Source organism: Rhinopithecus bieti, unplaced genomic scaffold, assembly GCF_001698545.2.
Source record: "Rhinopithecus bieti isolate Rb0 unplaced genomic scaffold, ASM169854v2 scaffold_12088, whole genome shotgun sequence".
Classification (NCBI taxonomy): Eukaryota; Metazoa; Chordata; class Mammalia; order Primates; family Cercopithecidae; genus Rhinopithecus; species Rhinopithecus bieti.
The window spans coordinates 600478-624227 of record NW_016807975.1 but is presented as its reverse complement, the minus strand read 5'-3'; the positions used below and the strand labels follow the sequence as shown (position 1 = coordinate 624227).

Below are 23750 nucleotides of genomic sequence, written 5' to 3'. Positions count from 1 at the left end.
TATATATATATATATATAAATTTTAGAGAGGGCAGAGTCTTGTTGAAGTAGAAGATTAAGTTAGGATATATTTGTTGACTGTAGAGGACTGCAGAGTGGTATAAGAGGTAGTGGAGATGTTAACTGCAGAAGCAGTTTTGGTTTTGTAAACAAAAAATTCTGAGAGTGAAGACTCTCTTTGAATCTAGTAAGAATTGAGTTTGGTAATAAAAAGGAACGAGTTGGAGGAGGATCAGGCAGATGTGTGTGGATTTCAAATAAAAAGTAACAATGGACTACCATGACAAGGAGAACTATAAAATGAGAATAACATTTGAGGAACAGAAGCCAATAATTATCCCCATAAAAGAAGGGGTGTGACAAAGCAGAAGAGAGGTGAGATAGGTAGCTCTGGCTATTAACCAGCATGCAAGTGATAAAAGCCAAGGATAACTGGAAAAACAGAAAGAAACGAATATGAAACAAGAATAGAACTTACTTTACGAGTAGTACATGAAATTTTTTTTTTTTAAAAAAAACCTCTGTCACCAGGCTGGAGTGCAGTGGCAAGATCCTGGCTCACTGCAACTTCCACCTCCTGGGCTCAAGCGATTCTTGTGCCTCAGCCTCCCGAGTAGCTGGGATTATAGGCACGCATCACCACACCCAGCTAATTTTTGTATTTTAGTAGAGATGGGGTTTCCATGTTGGGGCCAGGATACTCTCGATCTCCTGACCTCCTGATCTGCCCACCTTGGCCTCCCAAAGTGCTGGGATTACAGGTATGAGCCACTGCGCCTTGCTGAAAATACTTCCTTAAGACCTAGTACCAGACTTCGTTAGAGAAGTAATTACTGATTTTTAGGAAAAGTGACTTTGAATATGGAATGTGAGCTCTGTAAGGAAGACTCAGGAGGAGCAAAACAAAGATCACTGATGTTCTTCACGAAAAGTAAATGAGAAGACCTCCTCCAACATGGTCGACTGAGCTTTCCTTTATAAACTCATAGAAATGATGGATAAAATATAATTATTGTTATATAAACCATATATAACCTTAAAAACAGAAAACAACAAAAAGGAAATTCTCAGTGCCCGAAATAAATTTTAAAAATTGAATAGCAGAAAGCAGAACTGATACTTCGGTAGCCCCCCAAAATTCTATACTTGGCTATATGCCTCAGGAGCCAGTAGCTGGGTTTTAATGTCCAAGCACAAGGCTGAGCTTTAATGAGGCAGGTGAGCTGGAACTAAGCCCTTATGTAAAACCTGGAGCCTTAGGAATAGCCAGCCACTAGAACTGGAAAAAGGTAATCTACTAGTTTGGGGAAGCGATGAAGAAGTTTGTTCTTTGGGGCTTTGGATGGGGAGAAAAAAAGAAAAAACATAAGGTACTTATGAGAAATCAAAACTGCAGCCCTGCAACAGATATAAATTTACAATATTTGCATAATTCAGGAGCCACAAACTGAGAAATTATCATTTGAAAATGCTTCGGATCTTTAAGAGCTACAGTATGCTGGCAGAAGGAAATGCATAATTGCTCTAAAGGGACTCTTTTGCAACTAAGGGCATAAGAGAGTCCCATAAACAAAACCACCCCAGTGAAGAAGAACACCACATGAGGAAATAAATCACTGAGTAAGAGTCAGTGGAGGTTGTCAACAAGAGTTAGGAACTGAAAAGCTAAAAATAACAGAACTAACAGAAAATAAAATAAAGACATATAACTTGATTAAAAGGGCAAAATAATAGAAATCATAATGAAAGAATAGGCAGAATTCGCAAAAAAACAAACAGAACATGTATTTTGGAAAACAATATTGTCATTGAAATGAAGATGAATGGGTCTAACCAGATCCCACTGGTGAATGAATATAATAACCTTCTTTTCTATTCCTCATTTTGAATTATACTTAGCTGGTTTCTTTGCAAGTTTGTCGAACAGGTTATATTTGGTGAACCCACAGTTCAAATAACATGGCGTTAGAAATAAAATACAGTCATGCGTTGCCTAACGACGAGACAGGTTCTGAGAAATGCCTCATTAGGCAATTTCATTGTTGTGCAAACATCATAAAGTATACTTACACAAACCTAGATAGTATAGCCTTATGATCCTAGACTATAAACTTTTCTAGCATATTACTGTACTGAATAATGTAGGCAACTGTAACTCAATGTTGTGTTTGTGTTTCTAAACAGAAAGGGTAGTATGTTGCACTATGATGTTACATCACTAAGCAATAGGAATTTTTCAGCTCCATTATAATCTTAAGGGACCATAGTCATACAATGTAGTCGGACACTGAAATATTATGTGGTGCATGACTGTATTCAAAAAGTGCTGCTAGGTCACTGCCCTCCAGCCTGAGACAGAGTGAGGCTCCCTCTCTAAAAAAATAAAATTGCTGCTAAATGTAAAAATATAAACTGTCATTATCAATTCATTCCCTTGAACCTAAAAATAGTATCTCAACAAAATGAGTATTCCTTACTTCTGTGGGAAAATCCTTTTTTTTTCTTGTCCTTTGTTCCAAGGAGAAAGGATTCACTCAGGTCCCTGTGAGAAGAGCTTCTTTAGCACTCTAAAATTAGAAAAGTATACCCAGGACAGAGCCGGTTCCTTCTAGTTCCCTGGGAGAGTAGAGCACCAACTTTTTCTCCTAGGTCTTGCTTTAGGGCTGTATGTGTGTCCTTGCTAGTACTGATGCCTTCCATATAAGGACTCAGACTCCACTAGCTGCCAGATTTCCACTTGAAACACTGCCTGCTAGCGTTGAAGCTTTCAAACGATTTTAATCCATGGTGATGAAGCACGAACAGTGTTTTCTTTATACTGCATCTACCCTATACTCTATCTCTGTTTCTACCCCTCACATCTCCAAATGAGGGGGTTTTACTGGCTTTGCACCTTGATTGTTTCCACTCACCTGTGGTGATCTCAGGAGGCAGAGTTTGAAGTTAGTCATCAGTGATTTCCTCAAGTCCATTTGTCCTATATTTAGCGGTAATTCCTTAGTGGTTGTGGCATGCAATAAGACTAAAACTGATAGAGCTCTCCACCTGTATAAGCATTTTTCATTTTGATCAATGGTCTTAATGGGAGTAGTTAGATCTGCACATTCTTCTAACCACCCAGAAGTCTTTATCCAACAACAGTGCTTTTGTATGTTTTCATCCATTTGACGTAAGTGTATCAGCTAGTTGTTAAAGTGCAAAGACTAACAGTCTGTCTTCACACATATTTCCATACCAAAAATCACTTTATTTCACAACTTGACTACGTCCACACTAGGATTTGTTGGCAAATTAAAATTCTTTACTCACAAAATGATAAAAGGAAGGAGATACAGCTGAAAGTAAATGTGTAAGAGTTAACAGAATCAATACAATTGAATAGCTGTGGAGCCTAGGGGATGCAGGAATCAAGGTAGACAAAGATATCTGCTTAAGTAAATTAATGTTAGGTCACTACCCATGGTTGACATCACAGAAGTGGGTAAGCATATCAGAGTAAATAAATGAATCCTTTCTTAAACAAAAAAAACCATAAAACTTATTTCACTCCCTTATCGAGAAATATTTTCAAAATTTAGGCCCATTCCTGGTAGATTAAGACCAGTTCAGATGACTGCATTGCCATTCCAGGGCCAAGAAAGCAACTTTAAAAACACGCCCTAGGCTATGGTCTAAATGTGTCCCTCAAACTTCACATTTTGAAATCCTAACCCCCAAACTGATGGTTTTAGCAAGTGGCCTCTTGGGAAGTGAGGAATGGGAAGAAAGGAAAGGCCCTTATAAAATAGGCCCAAGGGAGGGCCTCTGCCTCTCCACCATGTGAGGACAGGGTCAGAAGGTGCTATCCACTAAACAGAAAGCACCCCTTCCTAGACACACCTCGTTCTGTGACATTCTAGCCTTCAGAAATGTGAAGAATAAACCTCTGTGGTTCATAAGCTACCCAGTCTATGATATTGTTATGGAAGCCCAAAAGGATCAAGCCATCCCAAAATGGCATTGTCCACACCATGTTTTTGTACCTCACCTAGAATAATACCATACCCATTCGGAGTTAAACCCTTCCTAACTCTTTAGTATCAACGTGCTTGGAAACGTAAGTAATGCTGACACCTTTTTGCTTTCTAAAGAACAATACATACCAATTAACAGGATTGGTGAGTAGTACTAGATCCTATGCATGGAGCCTAGTATGTATTTAAAAGCATGCAATCTGGAACTAGACTGGGAACAAATCCTAGCTTACTAGACAAACTGCTTAACCTTTTACCTGGACTCATTTAACTCATTTATAAAACGAGGGCAATTTCTGATTTCACTGGGTTGCCACGAGGATTTTAAAAAGCCCCTTGGAACATAGCCTAACACTCAGAACTCAATAAATATGAACTGTCTTAAAAGGTTTCCAAAAAAAATCCCTGACAGGTTAGGTAGGCTTATCATTACAACGCTTTCCAGTGTAAGGGAGGTGAACAGCTACTTAGCACCACACAACTTGTCCTCTGGGCTCAGAACAGCTCTCAGTAGACTACGATCCCTTCCCGACGTGAAAATTTCAGATAAAAAGGCTCGGCGAGGTCCGAAGGCAGCGCGGGACGGAGCCAGGACGCGGGCCAGAGTCCTCCGAAGGACTGTGCCTCTCCGGCCCTAACGAAATACAGCTTTTACTTTGCAGCAATCTGAGCCAACCGAAAAAGATTCTGAGGCTTCCAAAACAGAACCGATGAGAGCACTCAAAGAATGCTTCTCCATCTCCTGACTCTGTTGCTTCGCGTGAAGAGGAGAAAGCCGCGGCGAGCACCCCCCAGGACTCGAGAAGGCGGAGTCTGCAGGGCGCCGAACGCTGACTAGAGGGACCGAGGAGGGGCGGGGCTAGCGAAGCGCGAGGACCCGGGGCCGAGGTGTGGGGCTGACCATAGCGTGCCGGACGCCGGTGTGAACATATACTACCTGCTCCTGTAGTACCCAGGCCCGCGCCTGGGAGTCCCCGGAGCTGCCATTATCGAGACTCCCTATTGCCCTGCGGCTTTAATCCTTCGCGTGTAGGGGAAAAATGGAACCCTAAAAACAGGCAACTCCTAGGCACCAGCACAGGAAATAAGCAATGGAGGTGGGGTCCTTTGCTCGCGCCGAAATTCAAAGGAATAAATAGTTCCGGCGCGGGTGTTGAGAGCGGTGCGGCAGGGGTTGTATCCGCTATGGTGATGTTCTCTTCGTAGTAGCCGCGGCTAGAGAGTTGGCCTGCTCCCTGCCTTTGTGACCCGGAGGAGCTTTTGGGGTGCGTCAAGCCCTGGCCTGAGGCAGCGGTGAGGCGTGTGCGTGAGCACGGCCGGTTGGGCCCGGACAGACATCCTGGCGGGAGGCGGGACGCGGGGGCTATGGGGAGGAGGACCTTAGGTGATCCTTAGAAATAAAGGCTAGATCCTATTCGGCCTTGGAGTAGGGCGAAGAGGTGTAGACAGGCCTGAAGAAGCGAAGTTAACAGCCTGAGTAAAAGCAAGACGTTGGAGAATATGAGATACATCTCATCCCTAGTAAATACTTAAATGACTTCCCCTCCTCCCGGAGTCAAGCACAATTCGGGGATGCAATGATGGACGTAGGTGAAGATAGTACAGGAACTTACAGACAAGTAATGACCGTCTAATATCAGTTTTAAGTACCATGAAGGAAAAAGCCGAGTTAAGGAGTGTGGAGAAGTGACACAGGGAGGTCAGGGAGGACTCCAGTAGGGTGACATTTGAGCAAAGACGTGAGTGCAGTAGAGAGTAAGCTATGTCAGTATCAGAAAAAAGCACATTATGGGCAAAGATAAGGGGATATGAAATAATCCGTAGTCTTTGTTAGCTAGAGTATGATAAAAGTAGAAGGCAAGCCTGGAAAAACAGGTGTAAGAAATAGTTAAGACTTCCCAGTTGAATGGTTTAATTTCCAGATAGTGGCTAACTCTGTTATATTTTTGAGTAGATGAACGATGTCTTTACATCAGACAAGATAGTTTGTCAAGTGGCTGTTTTATTTCTGTCACCCTATCATTACCGTTTTTGCCTCGTGTTCATTATGATTCCAGGTTTACATTCCACTTAGGTGGTGGTATTTCTGTTTCGTACAGAACTGGTTTGTGGCCTGTTTGATTCCTGTCAGAGGTTTGCTGACCCAAGACAGTATCGAAAATGCATATTAAGTCAATTATTCTAGAGGGATTCAAGTCCTATGCTCAGAGAACCGAAGTCAATGGTTTTGACCCCCTCTTCAATGCTATCACTGGCTTAAATGGTAGTGGAAAATCAAACATATTGGACTCCATCTGCTTTTTGCTGGGCATCTCCAACCTGTCTCAGGTAAAGTGTAAACTTTCTGATTTATTTTAAGTTGGCAGGAGAATCCTCACTGAACTTTGGAGACTTACCAATATTCATTTGTGTTTTATACTTTTGTAAATTACGCCTCACTGCCACCTTTAAAGGAAACTATTATTACTCCTTTAGATGAGAAAATAGAAACATAGAGATGTTTATGTTAGAGATGTTTATAAGTAACGATGCCTCAAAACTCAGGCTTTCTGACTGTAAAGTAGTCTCATTCCAGAGTATTTTCAACCCTGTGTAATGATGCCTTTTCAAATCTTGCTAATGGATTGAATGACTAGTGAAAATCACTGGGACTGGCTTTCCTTATATCTTGCAAAGTAACTTTTTGTTAAAAAATGAATAGGAAACAATTCAATTCAGAGTTGAAAAGGTTCTATAGAGAAAAGTGTCCATTGCCGGTTGTTACCTATTTTCCTTGCCAGAGGATGCAGCTGCCTATCCTTGTCTGCTTAGTGGACACTATGTTGGTGGGTTTTCCAACAGCAAGGAAGTCATTTTTAGTGCTGCTTTGTACAGTAGGGAGTTTTGTAATTGATACACTTTTCTTCTTTTATTTTAGGTTCGAGCTTCTAATTTACAAGATTTAGTTTACAAAAATGGGCAGGCTGGTATTACCAAAGCCTCCGTGTCAATCACATTTGATAATTCTGACAAAAAGCAAAGTCCTTTAGGATTTGAGGTTCATGATGAAATCACAGTAACAAGGCAGGTGAGTGGCTATTAAACATTTCGATATCTTAAGACCTTTTATGTCTGATGTGGTTTTTGGCCCTATGCCTTTGCAAAACGTGCTAGAGAAAGTTCATAAGCAAAATTGGTGCCTTAAATTCTGACTAGATTCCTTAATATCTTCCTTACATTAAAATTTTGATCATGCACACTCTATCACTAAGAGAACTGAAAGAGAACTGAAAAGTTATTCATCTGGTATAAGCACTCAACTATGCTGAAATCTTAAACCATACTTGAATCTTCTTTGGCTGTTCTTGAACACCTGTGTACTTGAGATCTTGCAGTCTTCTGTGATAACCCATTCTGTTTTTGGACAGGTCTTATTAGAAAGTTACCCCTATAAATTTTGTCAGAGTCTGCTGTCTTCAAATTTTATTCATTAATCCTAATCCTCTTCAGAGCACTAAGAGCAAATCTGACTTATTCCTTACTTCAGTGTTTAAGTGATCTGCAAGTATATGTGTTTTAGTTCTAAGTGAAATCTTGCCAGGTCTTTCATTGATGTTTGTTCCTAGTTCTTTCACTTGCCTGATTATACCAGGTATGCTCCAGTTTCCCTCCCTGCCCCTGCATTCATCTATCTATCTTTTAATGACACCTTGGATTGAGTGTGCCAAAATCGGTCTAGTTAGAGTTATTCTTTCATTTTAGATATTCTACTTCTATTTTTCCCGGCAGAGCAATTCTTTTACATATATTATTAATATAGTCAGGCAGTGTTTTCAGCTTGTCAAGGTTTTTTTTTTTTTTTTTTTTTTTTGAAACACAGAGTCTTGCTCTGTTACTCAGGCTGGAGTGTAGTGGCATCATCTCAGCTCACTGCAGTATCCGTCTCCCGGGTTCAAGAGAGTCTTCTGCCTCAGCCTCCTGAGTAGCTGATACTACAGGCACCTACCACCACACCCGGCTCATTTTTTTTTTTTTGTATTTTTAGTAGAGACGGGATTTCACTGTGTTGGCTAGGGTGGTCTCAATCTCCTGACCTTGTAATCTGCCCGCCTCGGCCTCATGAGCCACCGTGCCCAGCCCAAGGCTTTGTTTTTAAAAATGTGGTCAACTCCCATTTACTGTCCATCTTAGCATTTATCACTTACAGATTTTCTCTTCTATTGTAATGGAAGCCTCTGATTTAAAAAAAAAAGAAATATAGGCTAGGTTAGGACAGAATCCTGTTCTATGTCATTAGGCATCCATCAAATATCTATCCTTTAGGAACTAAGTGTCTTACTAATAATCTACCTAATTGTTCCTGTCCTCGTTCAGGCTATAAACTTGTATCTTCACCAAAATTATAAAGTTTTTGTCAGAGAGGTCTCTTCAAATACATTAGTATATGAACTACCAACGTAGTAGTCCTGTCAGGAAAAGAAATGAACCAATATTTATTCAATATTTATTAAATACTTGATGTATATTGGGTGTTCTTGAATGTACTGGGATATAGTTAGAAGAATGAGAAACAGAGCTTGTCTTTAAGGACCTCAGTCTGGTAGATGAGACAATCATACCCAATAAATGACAATTTAAGTGTGATAGTAGAGTATGGTGTCTGAGATAACTTAGTGAAACCATACTGAAGCTCTGTAATTACCCTTTCTTTTAAATGGTCACAAATCATGTCTTTATTAATAGCTTTTTGAATCTTGTCAAGAATTGATGTCAAGCTACTTTGTCTGACGTCTATTCCTGTGGAAAAGTAGAGAAAGTTAGCCTCTGTAGAAAAATTACAGAAAGAAGGTAACTAGGAAAGGAAAGTATGTTTTACATATACTTGGAAACATAAAGCTAGAAGGTAACCTTGGAGACCTAGTCTGGTGCAGGCCAGGGTAAGAGGCTTGTGTGTAATTACATAACTAGTTAGCAAAAGTACTTGCATTAAACACCAGTTGTCCTGACTCAAGTTAGTGTTTTTAGCTATGTCATACTTGTTCCACTATTTATGCAGAATTGGTTTTGTTTACTGCTAGTTGGACAGAACAAATAAACGTAAGCTAATATGCTTAGTAATTTATCCTAGCACAAGGTGTGCATGTACATGAATATTTTAAAAATTGCTTTCTTTTATAGGTGGTTATTGGTGGTAGAAATAAATATTTAATCAATGGAGTCAATGCTAACAACACAAGAGTACAGGATCTCTTCTGTTCTGTTGGCCTTAATGTTAACAACCCTCACTTTCTCATCATGCAGGTATTTTGTTTGAGATCTTTATGTCACTTTCGTAATAGTTTTGATATTTTTTACATTTAAGCAGTTAAAATAAAAGTACCATATGTTTTGGATTTTATACTTTTTATTTACTATTGTGCTGTGTCTGGCCATCTGTTAAGAAATGTGGTTTAGTTACTTGCAGTGATATATTCTATTGTATTATAGACCTTTGACACTTCTAGAATGTTTAGGAGTGATTTTCTTGACTTTTATTTTGTCACTAAAAGAACAATACATGTTAACTGTAAAAAAAAAAAGAAAGAAAGCCATAATATGTCCTTTTAAATTATTGGATTAATGCATCTTAATATTTCAAGTATAAAAGTTTGAATAATTTGCTTATTTAGAGATTTACACAAATAAGGAGTAAAGGCTGATTTTATCTTACATTTACATTATGTCATTTGACCCATCCAGCTATCCTTTGAGAGAATTACAGTAAAGTCAATGGGAGCATCTCAGTGGGACCAAAATAAAAATATTTCCACTACACATACTCAAAGTTGAAAACTTACTTTTAAGTGAATCTACATTCTAGTAATACGATTCTCTGAGACCTGGGCATGCAGGTGTTTTGTTTTAATTGTTTTTGGTAATGAATGAATTTAATGGTTTACTGGCATTGATATAAAATATTTTATTTTATTTGAAGCATAGAAGTATGTCATCTGTTTTGTGAATTATCCTGGAGGGTTATTATTCAAATAAATTTTGAAAGTTTATTAATTATGCCACAATTTCTTTTTATAGTTACCTGTTTTAAAATTGAATATTTCTACTTATGAATGTTAACTGTCTCAGAAACATGGTCCTTGTTAACTTTTTATCATTTAATGAATTATTTCATTTGTATCATTTCCTAACTTCCCTAATTTGTATCACTGGTAAGTGAGAAAGTTAATAGTAAAGTTCCAAAATTCTAGAATCATGGAAGAATTATAAAGGAAAGATCCCCAAAGATTGGTATATTGAGATAAAGCAGCTTCAGTCTAGATAAACATGAATGGCAGTACAGATAAACATTTTCTGTAATTTGTTATCTTAGTAAGTTTCCATTTTATTTTCAGGGCCGAATTACCAAAGTATTAAATATGAAACCTCCAGAGGTAAGAGTACTATTTATGGACATTAAAAATAGTTGGTATAGATATTTAATCTTTCAGACAATTTTAAATATTATTAAAATTTTGGAAACATTGTTTAGGAATGATTAGTAAAGACAGTTGTATATTTGTGTAATATTTGGCACTATGCCCAGATATTAAAATTGATTTTGATCGTGTAAAGGAGTCTTACTCAACTGGTGTTTCATGTCGGAATTCATTCCTAGAGAATAAGCCTACAGGAAACGATTTGTGTGAAATTACTGTATTTAACTTTAATGGTTCATTTGGGCCAAATTTTGGTAAGATGTTTAGTGAGGTCAAGACAAAAATGTTATATTTAATGTAAATTCCAGTTGGACACATTGTCTTGGATACTAAACGTTAATAAAATTGTCATTCCAGATTTTATCCATGATAGAAGAAGCAGCTGGAACCAGGATGTATGAATACAAAAAAATAGCTGCACAGAAAACTATAGAAAAAAAAGAGGCTAAGCTGAAAGAAATTAAGACGGTAATTTAATTCATATAAAACATTTTGGAGAAGAATGTAATTTTGCATGTAGAGTTTTGCTGTAAAGAGGGAAAATTTTTTTCTTGGTTCAGTTTTCCATAGCCATCCATGCTACTTTTCTTTCAAATACATTTTAATAGTACTTTACATGCTGAAAATACTATTTTTCTTTGTTTTCCAGATACTTGAAGAAGAGATTACTCCAACCATTCAAAAATTAAAAGAGGTATATTCTGTATATTTGAGGATAATCTATTAGAATGTCTTTCAAAGTGAGCGATATATCCAAAATCATACACATGGTGATACTATTTCTTGGGGGTTTTTTCCTGCGATGAGATAAGGAATTAGAGTTGGCAGTCCATAATTGAGCCTTCTGCTTGCAGAGGATATATACTTATCTACTGAGTCATAGGATATTGGAGAGTAATATTTATAGTTTCAGAAAATGTTATGCTGAATTTTAATACTTTATTGAAGCTAAGCAAGTCTGGATTTTCTTAGATAAATAGGATTGACTGGAACAACATTTCTTAAAGATAATGGCACTCTTAGACACCCTCATTGGTAGAGTGAACAATTTCCAGGATAAGAGGGGCTATCACTATAATTATTGCTGTCAAGGTATTTTGTAAGCAGAAGGTGTTGAAACAGAGGATTGAATTTTCTCTATAATCTTTGCTGCTCCTGACATCAAAAGACGTGGCAGTATTTCATGAAAAAATGCGTTTATGAGCTACATTTTCTTTTTCTTGAGACAAGTCTCACTCTGTTGCCCAGGATGGAGTGCAGTAGTGTGATCACAACTCACTGCAGCCTCCACCTCCCAGTCTCAAGGGATCCTCCCACCTTAGCCTTCTGAGTAGCTGGGGACTATAGATGCATGCCACCACACCCTGCTAGTTTATTTTTTTTTTTTTTGTAGAGATGGGGTTTCTTGTTGTTTCTTAGGCTGGTCTTGAAATCCTGGGCTCAAGTGATCCACCCACCTCGGCCTCGCAAAGTGCTGGGATGACAGGAGTGAGCCACTGTGCCCAGCCAAACGTTTTTAAAGATATCCATTTAGGAATTTATTAAATGCTCATTGAAATTTGGTACTACTCAGAGCTATCTTGTGAATCCATATAGTAGTGTAGATTTTACTGGAAAAATTGTAATCTTGAAGGTACCCTTTTTGTATGCATGATTTAGTAGAAAACACTAGATCAGGAATTTAAACTTAGGTCCTCGACTTGATTTTGCCACAATTTCTTTCTAAATCTAACAACATGGACAGATCATTTCATCATTCTGAATTTGATTTTTAAGTGTAAATTAAGGATTTTAGTTATTATTTTATCTGGTCCCAGTAGGTCCTTCTGGGAATCATGTTTAGTAATGATGTGAGGGAGCAAGTGCTTGTAGTAGTGCTTCAAAGAATATTAGAGTAGGCTTCTTGGTAATACTACTACAGAATCTATGTAATAGTGTATCATTGGTGGGTGTGTAAGTTGTCTTTAACAGACTTATTAACACTAGCTTATGAACTTTATGTCCATATTTCTTTTTTAAACTCAGCTGCCCAATTATATATTAGAAGAAGTAGCCAAATAAGATTCACTAGAGAAGGTATAATGCTATCTAAAAGTCCTGACTTCTAATGTTATGTAAAGTAGCCTAAAATTTAAGATGTTATAATTGTTTAATACAGGACAAAATCTATTATATCATGTAATGAGAAATTTGATACATCTTGCGTAATTGAATTTTTTTTTAATACAATTTTGAGTTACTCTTTTTTTGTGACTTCCCTTTCAGGAAAGATCTTCCTACTTGGAGTACCAAAAAGTGATGAGAGAAATAGAACATTTGAGTCGTTTATATATTGCTTATCAGTTTTTGCTGGCTGAAGATACCAAAGCACGCTCAGCTGAGGAGTTAAAAGAAATGCAAGATAAAGTTATAAAGCTGCAGGAGGAATTGTCTGAGAATGATAAAAAAATAAAAGCACTTAATCATGAAATAGAAGACTTGGAAAAAAGAAAAGATAAGGTCTGAACATATGTATTAGAATTGATAATATACTCTGTGAAAAACGTACTACATTATATATGGTAACTATTTAGGATTCAGTGGGCATTGTCTGTTGTATTGATTTCTTAATCTTATAGTAAGATAATGAAATAACTTATAAAAAAAAGTATTTGATACAGAACTCATACAATAAAATGACAACATGAACAAATTTTATATAAGTGGCTGACTTGGCTGCATTTATTACAGGAAATTGGAGGTATACTTCGATCTTTAGAAGATGCTCTTGCAGAGGCTCAGCGAGTTAATACTAAATCTCAAAGTGCATTTGATCTCAAGAAGAAAAATCTGGCATGTGAAGAAAGCAAACGCAAAGAACTGGAAAAAAATATGGTTGAAGTAAGTGAGCTTAATGTGCCACTAGTGCCACTTGTAGACAAGTATATAGTCTCACTAGTGTACATTTATGTATTCCATGAATATTTAGTGAGTGTCTGCTGTACACTAAGTACAATTGTTTGGGCTAGGGTTACAACTGGACCAAATGGTCAGAAGTCCTTGCCTTGTGGGCATTCATTCCATTGGAGGAAATGATGATAAAGAAAATAAAACATGTAACATGTTGTATAGTGATAACTGATGTGGAAAAAAAGTAAAGCAGGGAAGGGGATTAGGAGTGTAGGGGAAAAAGGGTACAGTTTGGTATTTTAAGTTGCGTAGCCATTGAAGTAAGGTGGAGAGTAGGGAGAACAGGTTTGATAAGCTTAAGAAATACAGTGTGAATGTAATATGCTTGAGGAGCCTGTTAAGACATCTTGAGTAGTGATGTTGATTAGGTACTTAAATATATGAATAGTGAATCCAGGCAAAAATACAAATTTGGGGGGATCATCAATGTTAGGTGTTATTTAAATCCGTGAGACTAGATAAAATGATCAAGGCTGTAAGTATATATAAGAAGATTGGAGCCCTGGGATACTTTCAGTATTTGAATGTTGGGATAGTTCAACATTCAAAACAGATTGAGTAGCGTGAGGAAAATTAGGTGAGTAAGTTGTCCTGGAGTTCAGGTAAAAAAGATATTTCAAGGAGAAGTGTCCGTGAGTACCTGATTAGATTGTGTTCATACTCTCACAGAATGAAAGCAGAAAAAAGAAAAGTGACTATAGATAACTTTTTGAGAAGTTTTCTGAAAGAAGGAGAAATAGGGAGCTAACTGGAGGGTAATACAGAAGAAAGGTTTTTTTGGCTTGATTTTACATGGGATAAATAAATTCTATATTGACAGAAAAGATCCAGTAGAAAAGGCGTCATTTGTAATTCAGGAGAGAGAGATGGAAGAGTTGTTAAAATAGGGCCCTTTGGTAGCTGAAAGTAGGATAGGAACTAACGTATAGAGGTCACCTTCATGAGAACTAGAAATAGGTCATCCATGGTAACAGAAGAGTCAAGTATATAGTCAGATGAGTAGGTGTGTTTCTGGAGCTTATGGCACTTCTTTTGAGGGTGATTCTGTTGTCCCAGTGAACATGTACATTTGCCTTTCACTGAAGAAAAATTAACGTTTTGAAAATAATTTCTTTATACTGCCCTGTTAGATATTTTTGCAGAGAAATACAATGGTTGAATTAAGAAACAGTGGAAGAAAATTTAGACAAAATTTTGAAGCGATATGAATGTGATGTAGCAGTCTGTGTTGTGGCATCCAACAACCGAAATCAATTCACCAATTACTTTTTTTTTTTTTTTAAGGTTTTGTAAAGCTCTAAACATGTGGACCTGCCTTGTTTTGGGTTCATTTTTCTTTAGTCTTGTCATGTCCTTAAGCTTCACACACTGATTGCTCCTTTTTCATCCTTCTTTTCTGTGTCCCTTATTTTTCTAGATCTCTTAATGTTAGTATGCTCTAAGGCTAGCATTCTGATATCTTTTATAAACATTCATGCCATAGGTGGTCTCATCCAGGTCTGTAACTCTAAATATCATCTATATGTTGATACCTTGCAAATCTGTAAGCAGGCTTAACTCCTGAACTCTGAAGCAGGTTTATTGTATGCAGGTTACCATGTTGTCTGAGGACAGCAGACAGAACACATTCATACACGACATTTTATGTGAAATGGATTTATTACTTATTGATAGGCAACAAGGGAAAACAGAAGTCTAGGATTCATTGCAAGCCGTTCCCCCAAGGCTCAGAAAAGCTGCCTAAGGTGGTTAGAATTTCATTTGCATGTGCCCAACTTGCACAGCAGCTGAGGGACCCCAGAAAACAGCCTCTTCTGGGTTTATACCCTGGAGTAACATGAGACACTGGGCTGAAGCATTGAAATTCTGTTTTAGGGCAGCTGGAGGAGCAGACAGGAACAGTCCTGGCTGTTCCAGCCATTGCCTCCCTTTCTCGGGATATTGCATTATCAGCACATTCTACAGTTATTCTTGAGAACTCTAAGCCAGAGAGGGAAGAACTGGCTTAGTCTAGTGCCACCTAAGGAGTTGTCTTGTAGTTTATCCTCCAATCTAGGTTTCCACACTAGCAAAACTAGTCCTTTTGTTATGCCCACAGACTTCTCTGAATCTGAAGAAGAAGGAGGTTTGTCTTAGATGGATATAACACTCTGACTGACATAATCTCATTGCGGTATTGTTGAGCCGTAGCCAGAATACATTTCACTGTGCCCAGGAGGACCACAAGCAGGATGATCAGGCCTGCCTGGAGCACTGACTCAGCCCAGGATCCCAGTAATCCAGATATGAAGTTGTTAAAGAGGTCAAAGAAGGATCCTTCGGACCTGCTTCCAGATCTGTATTTGTGGCTTTGCAGTACCTGAGGTGTTTATCTAGATACAGCAGGAAGCGTTGGCAACCACATATGCTCTTTCCACTTGTGCTAACGGGTTTAGAGCAGTTGTCTAAAACAACCTTCCCAAGGGATATCTGCTGGGCTGAAAAGCAATGTTATATATGGTACAGAAGATTTTATAAAGCACTTAAACCCAGAGACAGTAAAACCTCTTGGTAGTAGGTCCTGAGTAAATCTGTTGTACAGCTTTAGGCTGCTGGCCCTATGATATATCTCATTTCTAGGAGTGATACGTAGGGGCATCCCTCAGCATTCCCAACGTACAGAATCCCACCATCTGCCAGCTTTCCAGGCCTGACATCTCCCATCTTCTGTTTAGGTCACTCCTACACTGTCCATGGAAAATGATGTAGTCTTTGGCAAACATCTTTTTTACCTGGACTCCAGGACAACTTACTGGCCTAATTTTCCTCACAGTACTCAATCTCTTGAATGTTGAACTATCCTAACGTTTAAATGTTGAAAGTATCCTAGGGTTTCAACCTTTTTATATAAACTTATATAGCACCGTTTCCCCTGTTTTACTGTTCAGTGGCCCCATTCATGGGTAGGGAGGCATTAGCGTTTGCCAGCTAAATCTCATTAGTGGTATAGTTGCATAAGTTCAATTTCCCCCGTACACAATTGTTCATGAAGCTCCTACACAGAGGGCTTGCACTAGTTCATTGTGTTTCCTTCGTCACCAAGGGGCCCACCCATTGAGGTTATGTTATGTTTCATCATAACATTTTGCCACAGTTAAGTTAAAACGGCATTTTTAGCACCCTTTTATGCGACAGATGCTATGTCCTCTCATGTAAGCCAGGGGTTAGGGTCTATTGATGTACACTGTGACATTAGGAATGCTAGGGTAGTTCACTACTAGCAGGACCAGATTGTCATTGTGGGCTATGACAGAAAGTTCCTGGATGTCATGTCTAATATCTTATGTTACCTGCCATGGCCACAGCTTGGGAGGTGTTATGCTTCCAGGTCTTTGCTGCCACATTCTTGTGGAAAAAGTGTATTGACAGGTTAGTGCTCCCACCTAACACTCTCCTGGGATCTCAGATGTTCCCACCTAACACTCCTAGGATCTCAGATTTCCCCGAGCTATCATAATATGCATTGCAGTGCTGTGTTTCCTTTGTGCTAAAGTACAGTGTTTAGGTCCATAATGCCCTAGTCAGATGTTGGTACCACCTCACTAACAGGCCACCTTGATATCCTTCAGTTACTTTATGAGTAGGCTATTTCATTGTTCCATTTTCATTGCTTCGTTTTAGCTCCATTGGCCTGTGAATAACAGGGTACATGGAAAGTCCATTGTATTCCACAAGAGAATGCCCATTGTCATGCAGGTTGGGCAGTGAAGGATGTTCCTTGGTCAGAGTGAAATATGATGAAGTATCAAAAAAAATGACATGTTTCTTTCAAGGGTAGCATCAGGGTCCATATGAGTGACATATATTTGTCGCTTTCAGAAAGCATGTCCTTGTTTCTACATAGGGGATTTTTTAAAATTTTATTTTATTTATTTATTTATTTGAGACGGGATTTTGATCTTATTGCCCAGGCTGGAGTGCAATGGCGCGATCTCGGCTCACTACACCTTGTATTCTGCCTCCTAGGCTCAAGCGATTCTCCTGCCTCAGCCTCCCAAGTAGCTGGGATTACAGGAATGCACCACCACAACTGGCTAATTTTGTATTTTTAGTAGAGATAGGGTTCCTCCATATTAGTCAGGCTGGTCTCAAACTCCGACCTCAGGTGATCTGCCTGCCTCAGCCTCCCAAAGTGCTGGGATTATAGGTGTGAGCCACCATGCCCGGCCCACATAGGGGATTTTTTTTTTTAGCAGTCCAGTCACTAAGTTGCCCTTCTGCTGACCAGATGGCTAGGCTGTTGGCAACAGCCTATGACTTGGTGAAATATAGCAAGATATGGCGATGGGGTGGCCCAAATGGACATCATCACTGCATATAGTTTGACCCATTGAGCGTAATGTCCATGTTCAGCCTCAGTCAAAAGATGACCACTTATTGGCCTGATGGTGGCTACAGTCAAGAGGATCCCTCCTGTTTTGTTTGATGGAACTTTCAGTAAATCACGCCATACCATTGGTAGGCACATCTCAGAATCTTAGGACCCAGGGAGCCAGAGGAGAAGCCAAAGCATCCCCTGTGGGTTGTTTGGACCCTTCTAATAAGCAAGCCATTTTTTTCATGAAGCCTCCTGGTCCCTTGGGGTTGCAACTAGGCTTGATTTCAAATGTACCATTTCTGTTTGATAATCAAGCTCTTTTGAACCTGCTATAATTCATTGATAGGGTTTTTTTTTTTTTTTGTAAGCACTCAAGTGTGGGCAGTTTAAGTCACAGAGTCGCATGTGGTGCTCTAGCCTTAAGACGCACAGTCTCCACCAGTGCACAATAGCAAGCAAAAAGTTACATTCCAAGAGCTGTATCGGGTGGCTGCCTCAAGCAACTTAAAAGTTCAACTTCGAAGAGGCTAGGTCTCCCAGTGACAAGTTTCTGTTGCCATAGACTCCAGTCAGCATACATGGTGGTTGTGGACACCTGTCATTGCATCAGACTAACAGACTGTAAATGTTTTGAAAGCAGCAGCAAGGCTACCACTTTACATTGTTTTCTAAGGCCTGCTACTGCAAAGTTCATTGTTCAAAGTTGGCAGCTTTGTTAGTCACCAGGATTAAAGGGGGCCAAAAAAACACCCACATGGGTTATATGCTGTGTTTAGTACCCAAGAGACCTACCAGCTGTGGGGCTTCTTTTTTGTTAGTAAGTGTCACCAGCACCAACAATTTTTGTTAGACTGTATCTGGGATACTTCCTTGGCTTTCTGTCCAAGTGACCTTGACATTCAGCTTATGACCATCCATTAGTCTTCATGCCCCAAAGGCCTGTCTGACCAGCCAGACTAGGCCAGTGCATTGTGACATTTTTATCTTTAGTGGGTTTTAAATTAAGAAAGTAGTGTCTTATTCTCCATTTGGTATGTAATACTGCTTTCATTGAGTAACTTATGAGGTCTTGGGTAAGTCTTGAATAACTTATGAGGTCTAAGGTGGCAGGTCAGGGTGGATATGTGCCACTGGTATAGCTCAAATTCTTAGCTGTGAGGGGCATACCTCCTCAGGTAGTGGTGATGTTCTGCACCACAAGCTGCCAAACTATCAATGTCCATACTCAGTGGTGGGAACTGTGGTCACCAGCACCCAAAGTGACACAAAGTATCTACTCACAGCAGGTAAGCATAGTGAGTCATTACATTTGCCTGAAACCCTCCCATGGTCATCAGTTTAACTTTTCCCTAGGAAAACTGGAAATAAGTCCTGTGGGCTCCAGCATCCAAGAACTCCAGAAAAGCTTACTTTCATTTCTTTTTCTCATCTTAACAGGAGTATAGGGCCATCTCTGGTGGGGACCTGGAGACCTTGGTCCTGCTCTAAACTATTCCGTTTAGCCATTTGGATCCACAGTGTCCCTTTATCAAACAAACGCTTCAACCAGGCTGCATAAGTCTTTCCTGGCCTTTCTGTATACTCATCCTCTAGTGAGCTTCGTTTTCTATGAGGCCTGCGTTGTATGTGTTGGTTCTCTCAGATGTCTCAGGGACTGTCTGAGTACCTCTTTCCTGTTCTCTTTCCTGTTCCCTCTCAGGATCCATCTGACTACCTGCTTCCCGAGCTATCTGGCCCTGGGAATGAGCAATTACATGTGTCCAACAACCAGGGGATCATGTGCTGAGCTCCCCCATTTCTGTTTCTTGCTCTGCCTCAATTCATGCAGCCAGCTCATTCATTGAGGGGGTCATCTATATTCCATTTATTATGGCTCCTTCTCCATAAAACATCCAGCTGCATATCCAAGCCCCTCAACCCTTTAGGGTGATATCTCTGCCCTAGGCTGGGTATTGGGGACAGGGAGGTGAAGGGGTGAAGCCATTCCAGCTTTATCAGTAAGCCATGATTCTGTCAGAACAGACCCTACTAACTGCAGTGATGGTATGAAACAAGTTCACTATGTACTAGTTACCAACTTGTCAGTGTTAATGGAACTCATACAGCACAAGTTACATGAAGCAAATTTATTTCCTACAGATAGGCACTAATAGTAAACGCCTAGGTTTCACGGTGGGCCATTCCCACAAGTGTTGGATGGAGTTCCATCTGTGTGTTCCCCATACAGCTGATGGACCCTAGAAAGCAGCTTGCCCTGGGTTTACACCCCAGGCTATAAACCCAGCCTGCCCTGGGTTGTATCACAGAAATAGAGAAATGGGGGTGGTCAGCACATGATCCCCTGGTTTACATGAGTTGCTGAGCTAAAGCATGAAAAGACATGCATATTTCTAGGAGGAAACTGAAATAGAGTATGGATTATTCAGGCCATTCCCTCTATCAGAATGTTGCATTTTCTAGCACATTCTACAGCTATTTTTAAGAACCACAACTGAGAAAGGGAGAATAAGTCTAATGACATCCAGATGACTGTCCAACAAACTGTAGATTTCTTCGTCCAGCTACTTAATTAACATTTTACCTGGATGACTTTTAAAAGTGTAAAACTTAACATTTCCAGAATAGAATTTAGGAATTTTCCTCATCTACCCAGACCCACCTGAGTTACTGAATTTTCCTCATGTCAGTAAATGGTACCACTATTTACCTAATTGTTGAGGCCAGAAATCTTAAGAGTCCTCTGGATTCTCGCCATTCTTTAAATATCTAGATCCAGTCTATCAATAAATTCTGTTAACTTTAAAAGTGTATTCAGAATACAGCCACTTTTTGTTACCTGCATTACTGCCAACTTCATTCAAACCATCACCTCTCATGAGGGCTACTGCAATAATGTGCTTATTAGTTTCCCTACTTTTTTCCTGTTGCCACTCTATAGTCTGTTCTTTACAGAAGCTAAAATATAAATTGAATCACATCACTCCTGTGCTTAAAATCCTTCAGTGGTTTCCAAATTACATGTACGCTGTATGACACGGGAACAACATGGGTTTGAACTGCGTGGATTGACTTATTAGCAGATTTTTCTCAATAAATATATTGGAAAATTATTTGAAGGTTTACAACAATTTGAAAAAACTTGCAGACAAATACCATATGACCTAGAAATATCAAAAAAATTAAGAAAAAGTTAAGTATGTCATAAATGCACAAAATATATGTAGGTACTAGTCTATTTTATCATTTACTACAATAAAATATACAAAATCTGTTACAAAAGTTAAAATTTTCAAAACTTAAACACCATACTTGGCACTATTTGTAGTTCAGAGAAATGTAAACAAATGTAAAGATGCAATATTAAATAACTGCATAAAACTATAGAACATACTACACTATTGTAATACTTTTGTAGCCACCTCCTGTTGCTATGGTGGTGAGCTCAAATAAACTCAGTGTGACATTAATCATTTACTTCTGAGTAGTTCGCGTTTCCAGTAAGTTGCAGAGCTCGGTAGAAAGTGATGTCTTGTGGTTCTCCTGTATTTTTAATCATGTTTAGTGCAATACCATAAACCCGAATAACATGGGATCTATATGAAGTGGCACTAGTGATACTGAAAATGCTCCCAAAAAGCAGAGAGAAGTCAGGATGCTACAAGAAACAGTTGAGTTGCTTGATAATATACCATAGATTGAGGTCTGCAGCTGTGGTTGCCTTCCTTTCCAGACAGCTGGTTTATCTTGTAAACAGATGATATAAACTTACCGTGTCAATAAATACACTACAGTACTGTAAATGTATTTTCTCTTATGCTTTTAACATTTTCTTTTTTCTAGCTTTATTCCAAGAATACAATATATAATGTAGCATACAAAATATAAGTTAATTGTGTTATGTTATTGGTAAGGCTTTGGTTAACAGTAGGTTATTAGTAGTTAAGTTTTTGGAGGAATCAAAAGCATTTTTGACTGTGTGGTGGGTCTGTACTCGAACTCCCATCTTGTTTAAGGATCAACTATATAATTAAATCTAAGTCTTTACCATGGCCGGCAAGGTGCTTCATGATATGACTGTTGGCTCCTTAACCATTTACTCACTGTGCTCCTAGTCCAGTTCCTCAAACATTCAAACATGTTCCTAAGGGCTTTCAAGTATACTGTCCCACAAGTATTTGCACAGTCACTCCTCCCACTTCATCCAGTCTTCCGTTCAAATGGCATCTCAAAGGCCTTCTCTTACTCTTCTTGAAGTAAGAGTTCCTATCACTCTATTCCCCAACCTTATTTTGTTTGTTGACCATGTCTTCTAACCTTGAATATAGGCTCCCTTAGAACAGCGACTTAGTCTGTGTCTTTAGTGTCTTAGAACAGGGCCTACTATACAGTAAGCACTTAATAAATGATGAATCATGAACTAATCAAGTGGGCCAAAATTTGTTGTCACTTTCATTGTAAATAAGATCATTAGATTTTCTTTTTTCGGGGCTGGTATCTTGCATAGTGTCAGATATCTGGTTAATATTACCTAAAAAGTGTTACATAATAGTAATACTTTTTCTGTAACTATTTAGTGGTCGAATTTTATGGCTCTTGACAGTTTATAAAATACTTTCATATACGTGCTCTTAATTCTAAAATCTCTACTTTTAAGCTTAGTGTAGGATGTCTGTTATTTCAGTTTTACAGTTTTAGAAATTCATTTTTAGTCCCTTCAAGTGATTTGTTTAAATCTGCAATTATTATTTAGCCCAGTGTCTCATGGATTTAATTTATAACATGGAATGAAAATATTTCAAGTAGTGTAAGAGTTATATTTATTCTAAAAACTGTAATTTCAAAATGATAATTCAGTATTTATATACAGTTATGATGGTTAAATTTCTTTATTATGCTCACTCCAAATTGCTATGGAATTTGATTACATAAGGATATATGCATATAAGAAAGTAGATGTTTTCCTGAAATACATTATTTTCCATTTGAAACTCTTCCTAAAGGACTCTAAAACTTTAGCAGCAAAGGAAAAAGAGGTTAAAAAGATAACAGATGGACTGCATGCCCTTCAAGAAGCAAGTAATAAAGATGCTGAAGCTCTGGCGGCTGCACAGCAGCACTTCAATGCAGTTTCCGCTGGCCTGTCCAGTAATGAAGATGGAGCAGAAGCAACTCTTGCTGGTCAAATGATGGCCTGTAAAAATGATATAAGTAAAGCTCAGACAGAAGCCAAACAGGTAAATATAGACATTAAGCACTATATGATTGCTGTTTTTTTTAAGAAGTTTCTTTTCACATTATGCTTTGGCAATTGTTACATAATGTTGAAAATAATCAGTGTCAAGGAACTTGTTTGTTTACATTATTCTGCAACTCTAATGCCTAAAGCAGGAAAATTCAAATATATTATTGCTAAATATTGGTGAACTTAATTTGTTAAGATGCTGTACAACATAAATTACGTTAATTCAGTATGTAAGTGTAATGAATGCTTTGTTCTGTTTGCAGCATTGTGTGGAATTTTAGAGATTAATCCATTTATTCTTTTTTGGGCTATTTTTATTTTTTATTAATATCACAATGTTGAAGTCTTAAGCTTTAACAGGAAAACAGGATTGTCCTCCCCATTGCTTTGCCTATCATACCTAGTTCTTAAAACCTTGTTTCTGAAGCTTTACATTTTTCTAGGAAGTATCTGTACCTCACATTTAGCCACATTATAGTCTTTGTTCTCCCTACTCTGATTTCATAATCTTAAAAGTCTTGTCAGTCTATTACAGTGTTTCTCAGATTTTACATAGTAGTGCAACTTAAAGTCCTATGAACACAAGAATTTTGCTAGCAGAAAAAATACATGTACACAGGCATATCATTGTTTCTTTTTAAATGGAAGATGCAGATTTTAAAACAGGTACACAAATGTGTGTGATTATGCATTAATCCTCAGGTTTTCCTCTTTATATATTTGCAACTTTTTCATTC

At 38.4% G+C, this 23750-nt stretch overlaps 1 protein-coding gene across 8 annotated transcripts in view; it reads left to right on the top strand.

Annotated features, from left to right (window-relative positions):
• Positions 1 to 5092: 5092 nt before the first annotated feature.
• SMC2 (structural maintenance of chromosomes 2) overlaps positions 5093 to 23750 on the top strand; it is a 46106-nt gene continuing 27448 nt past the window's right edge. For 2 of the 8 annotated variants that reach the window (XM_017884355.1, XM_017884362.1), the window contains exons 1-10: positions 5127 to 5306; positions 6113 to 6341; positions 6931 to 7080; positions 9171 to 9293; positions 10382 to 10420; positions 10823 to 10933; positions 11115 to 11159; positions 12731 to 12964; positions 13196 to 13345; positions 22772 to 23005. In XM_017884355.1, the coding sequence (XP_017739844.1) occupies positions 6174 to 6341; positions 6931 to 7080; positions 9171 to 9293; positions 10382 to 10420; positions 10823 to 10933; positions 11115 to 11159; positions 12731 to 12964; positions 13196 to 13345; positions 22772 to 23005 (1254 nt within the window). In that variant the 5' untranslated portion in view covers positions 5127 to 5306; positions 6113 to 6173. Of the gene's footprint in view, positions 5316 to 5344; positions 5633 to 6070; positions 6342 to 6930; positions 7081 to 9170; positions 9294 to 10381; positions 10421 to 10822; positions 10934 to 11114; positions 11160 to 12730; positions 12965 to 13195; positions 13346 to 22771; positions 23006 to 23750 lie in introns of those variants that run through there. The other 6 variants (XM_017884358.1, XM_017884354.1, XM_017884360.1 and 3 more) reach the window with 6 other exon arrangements.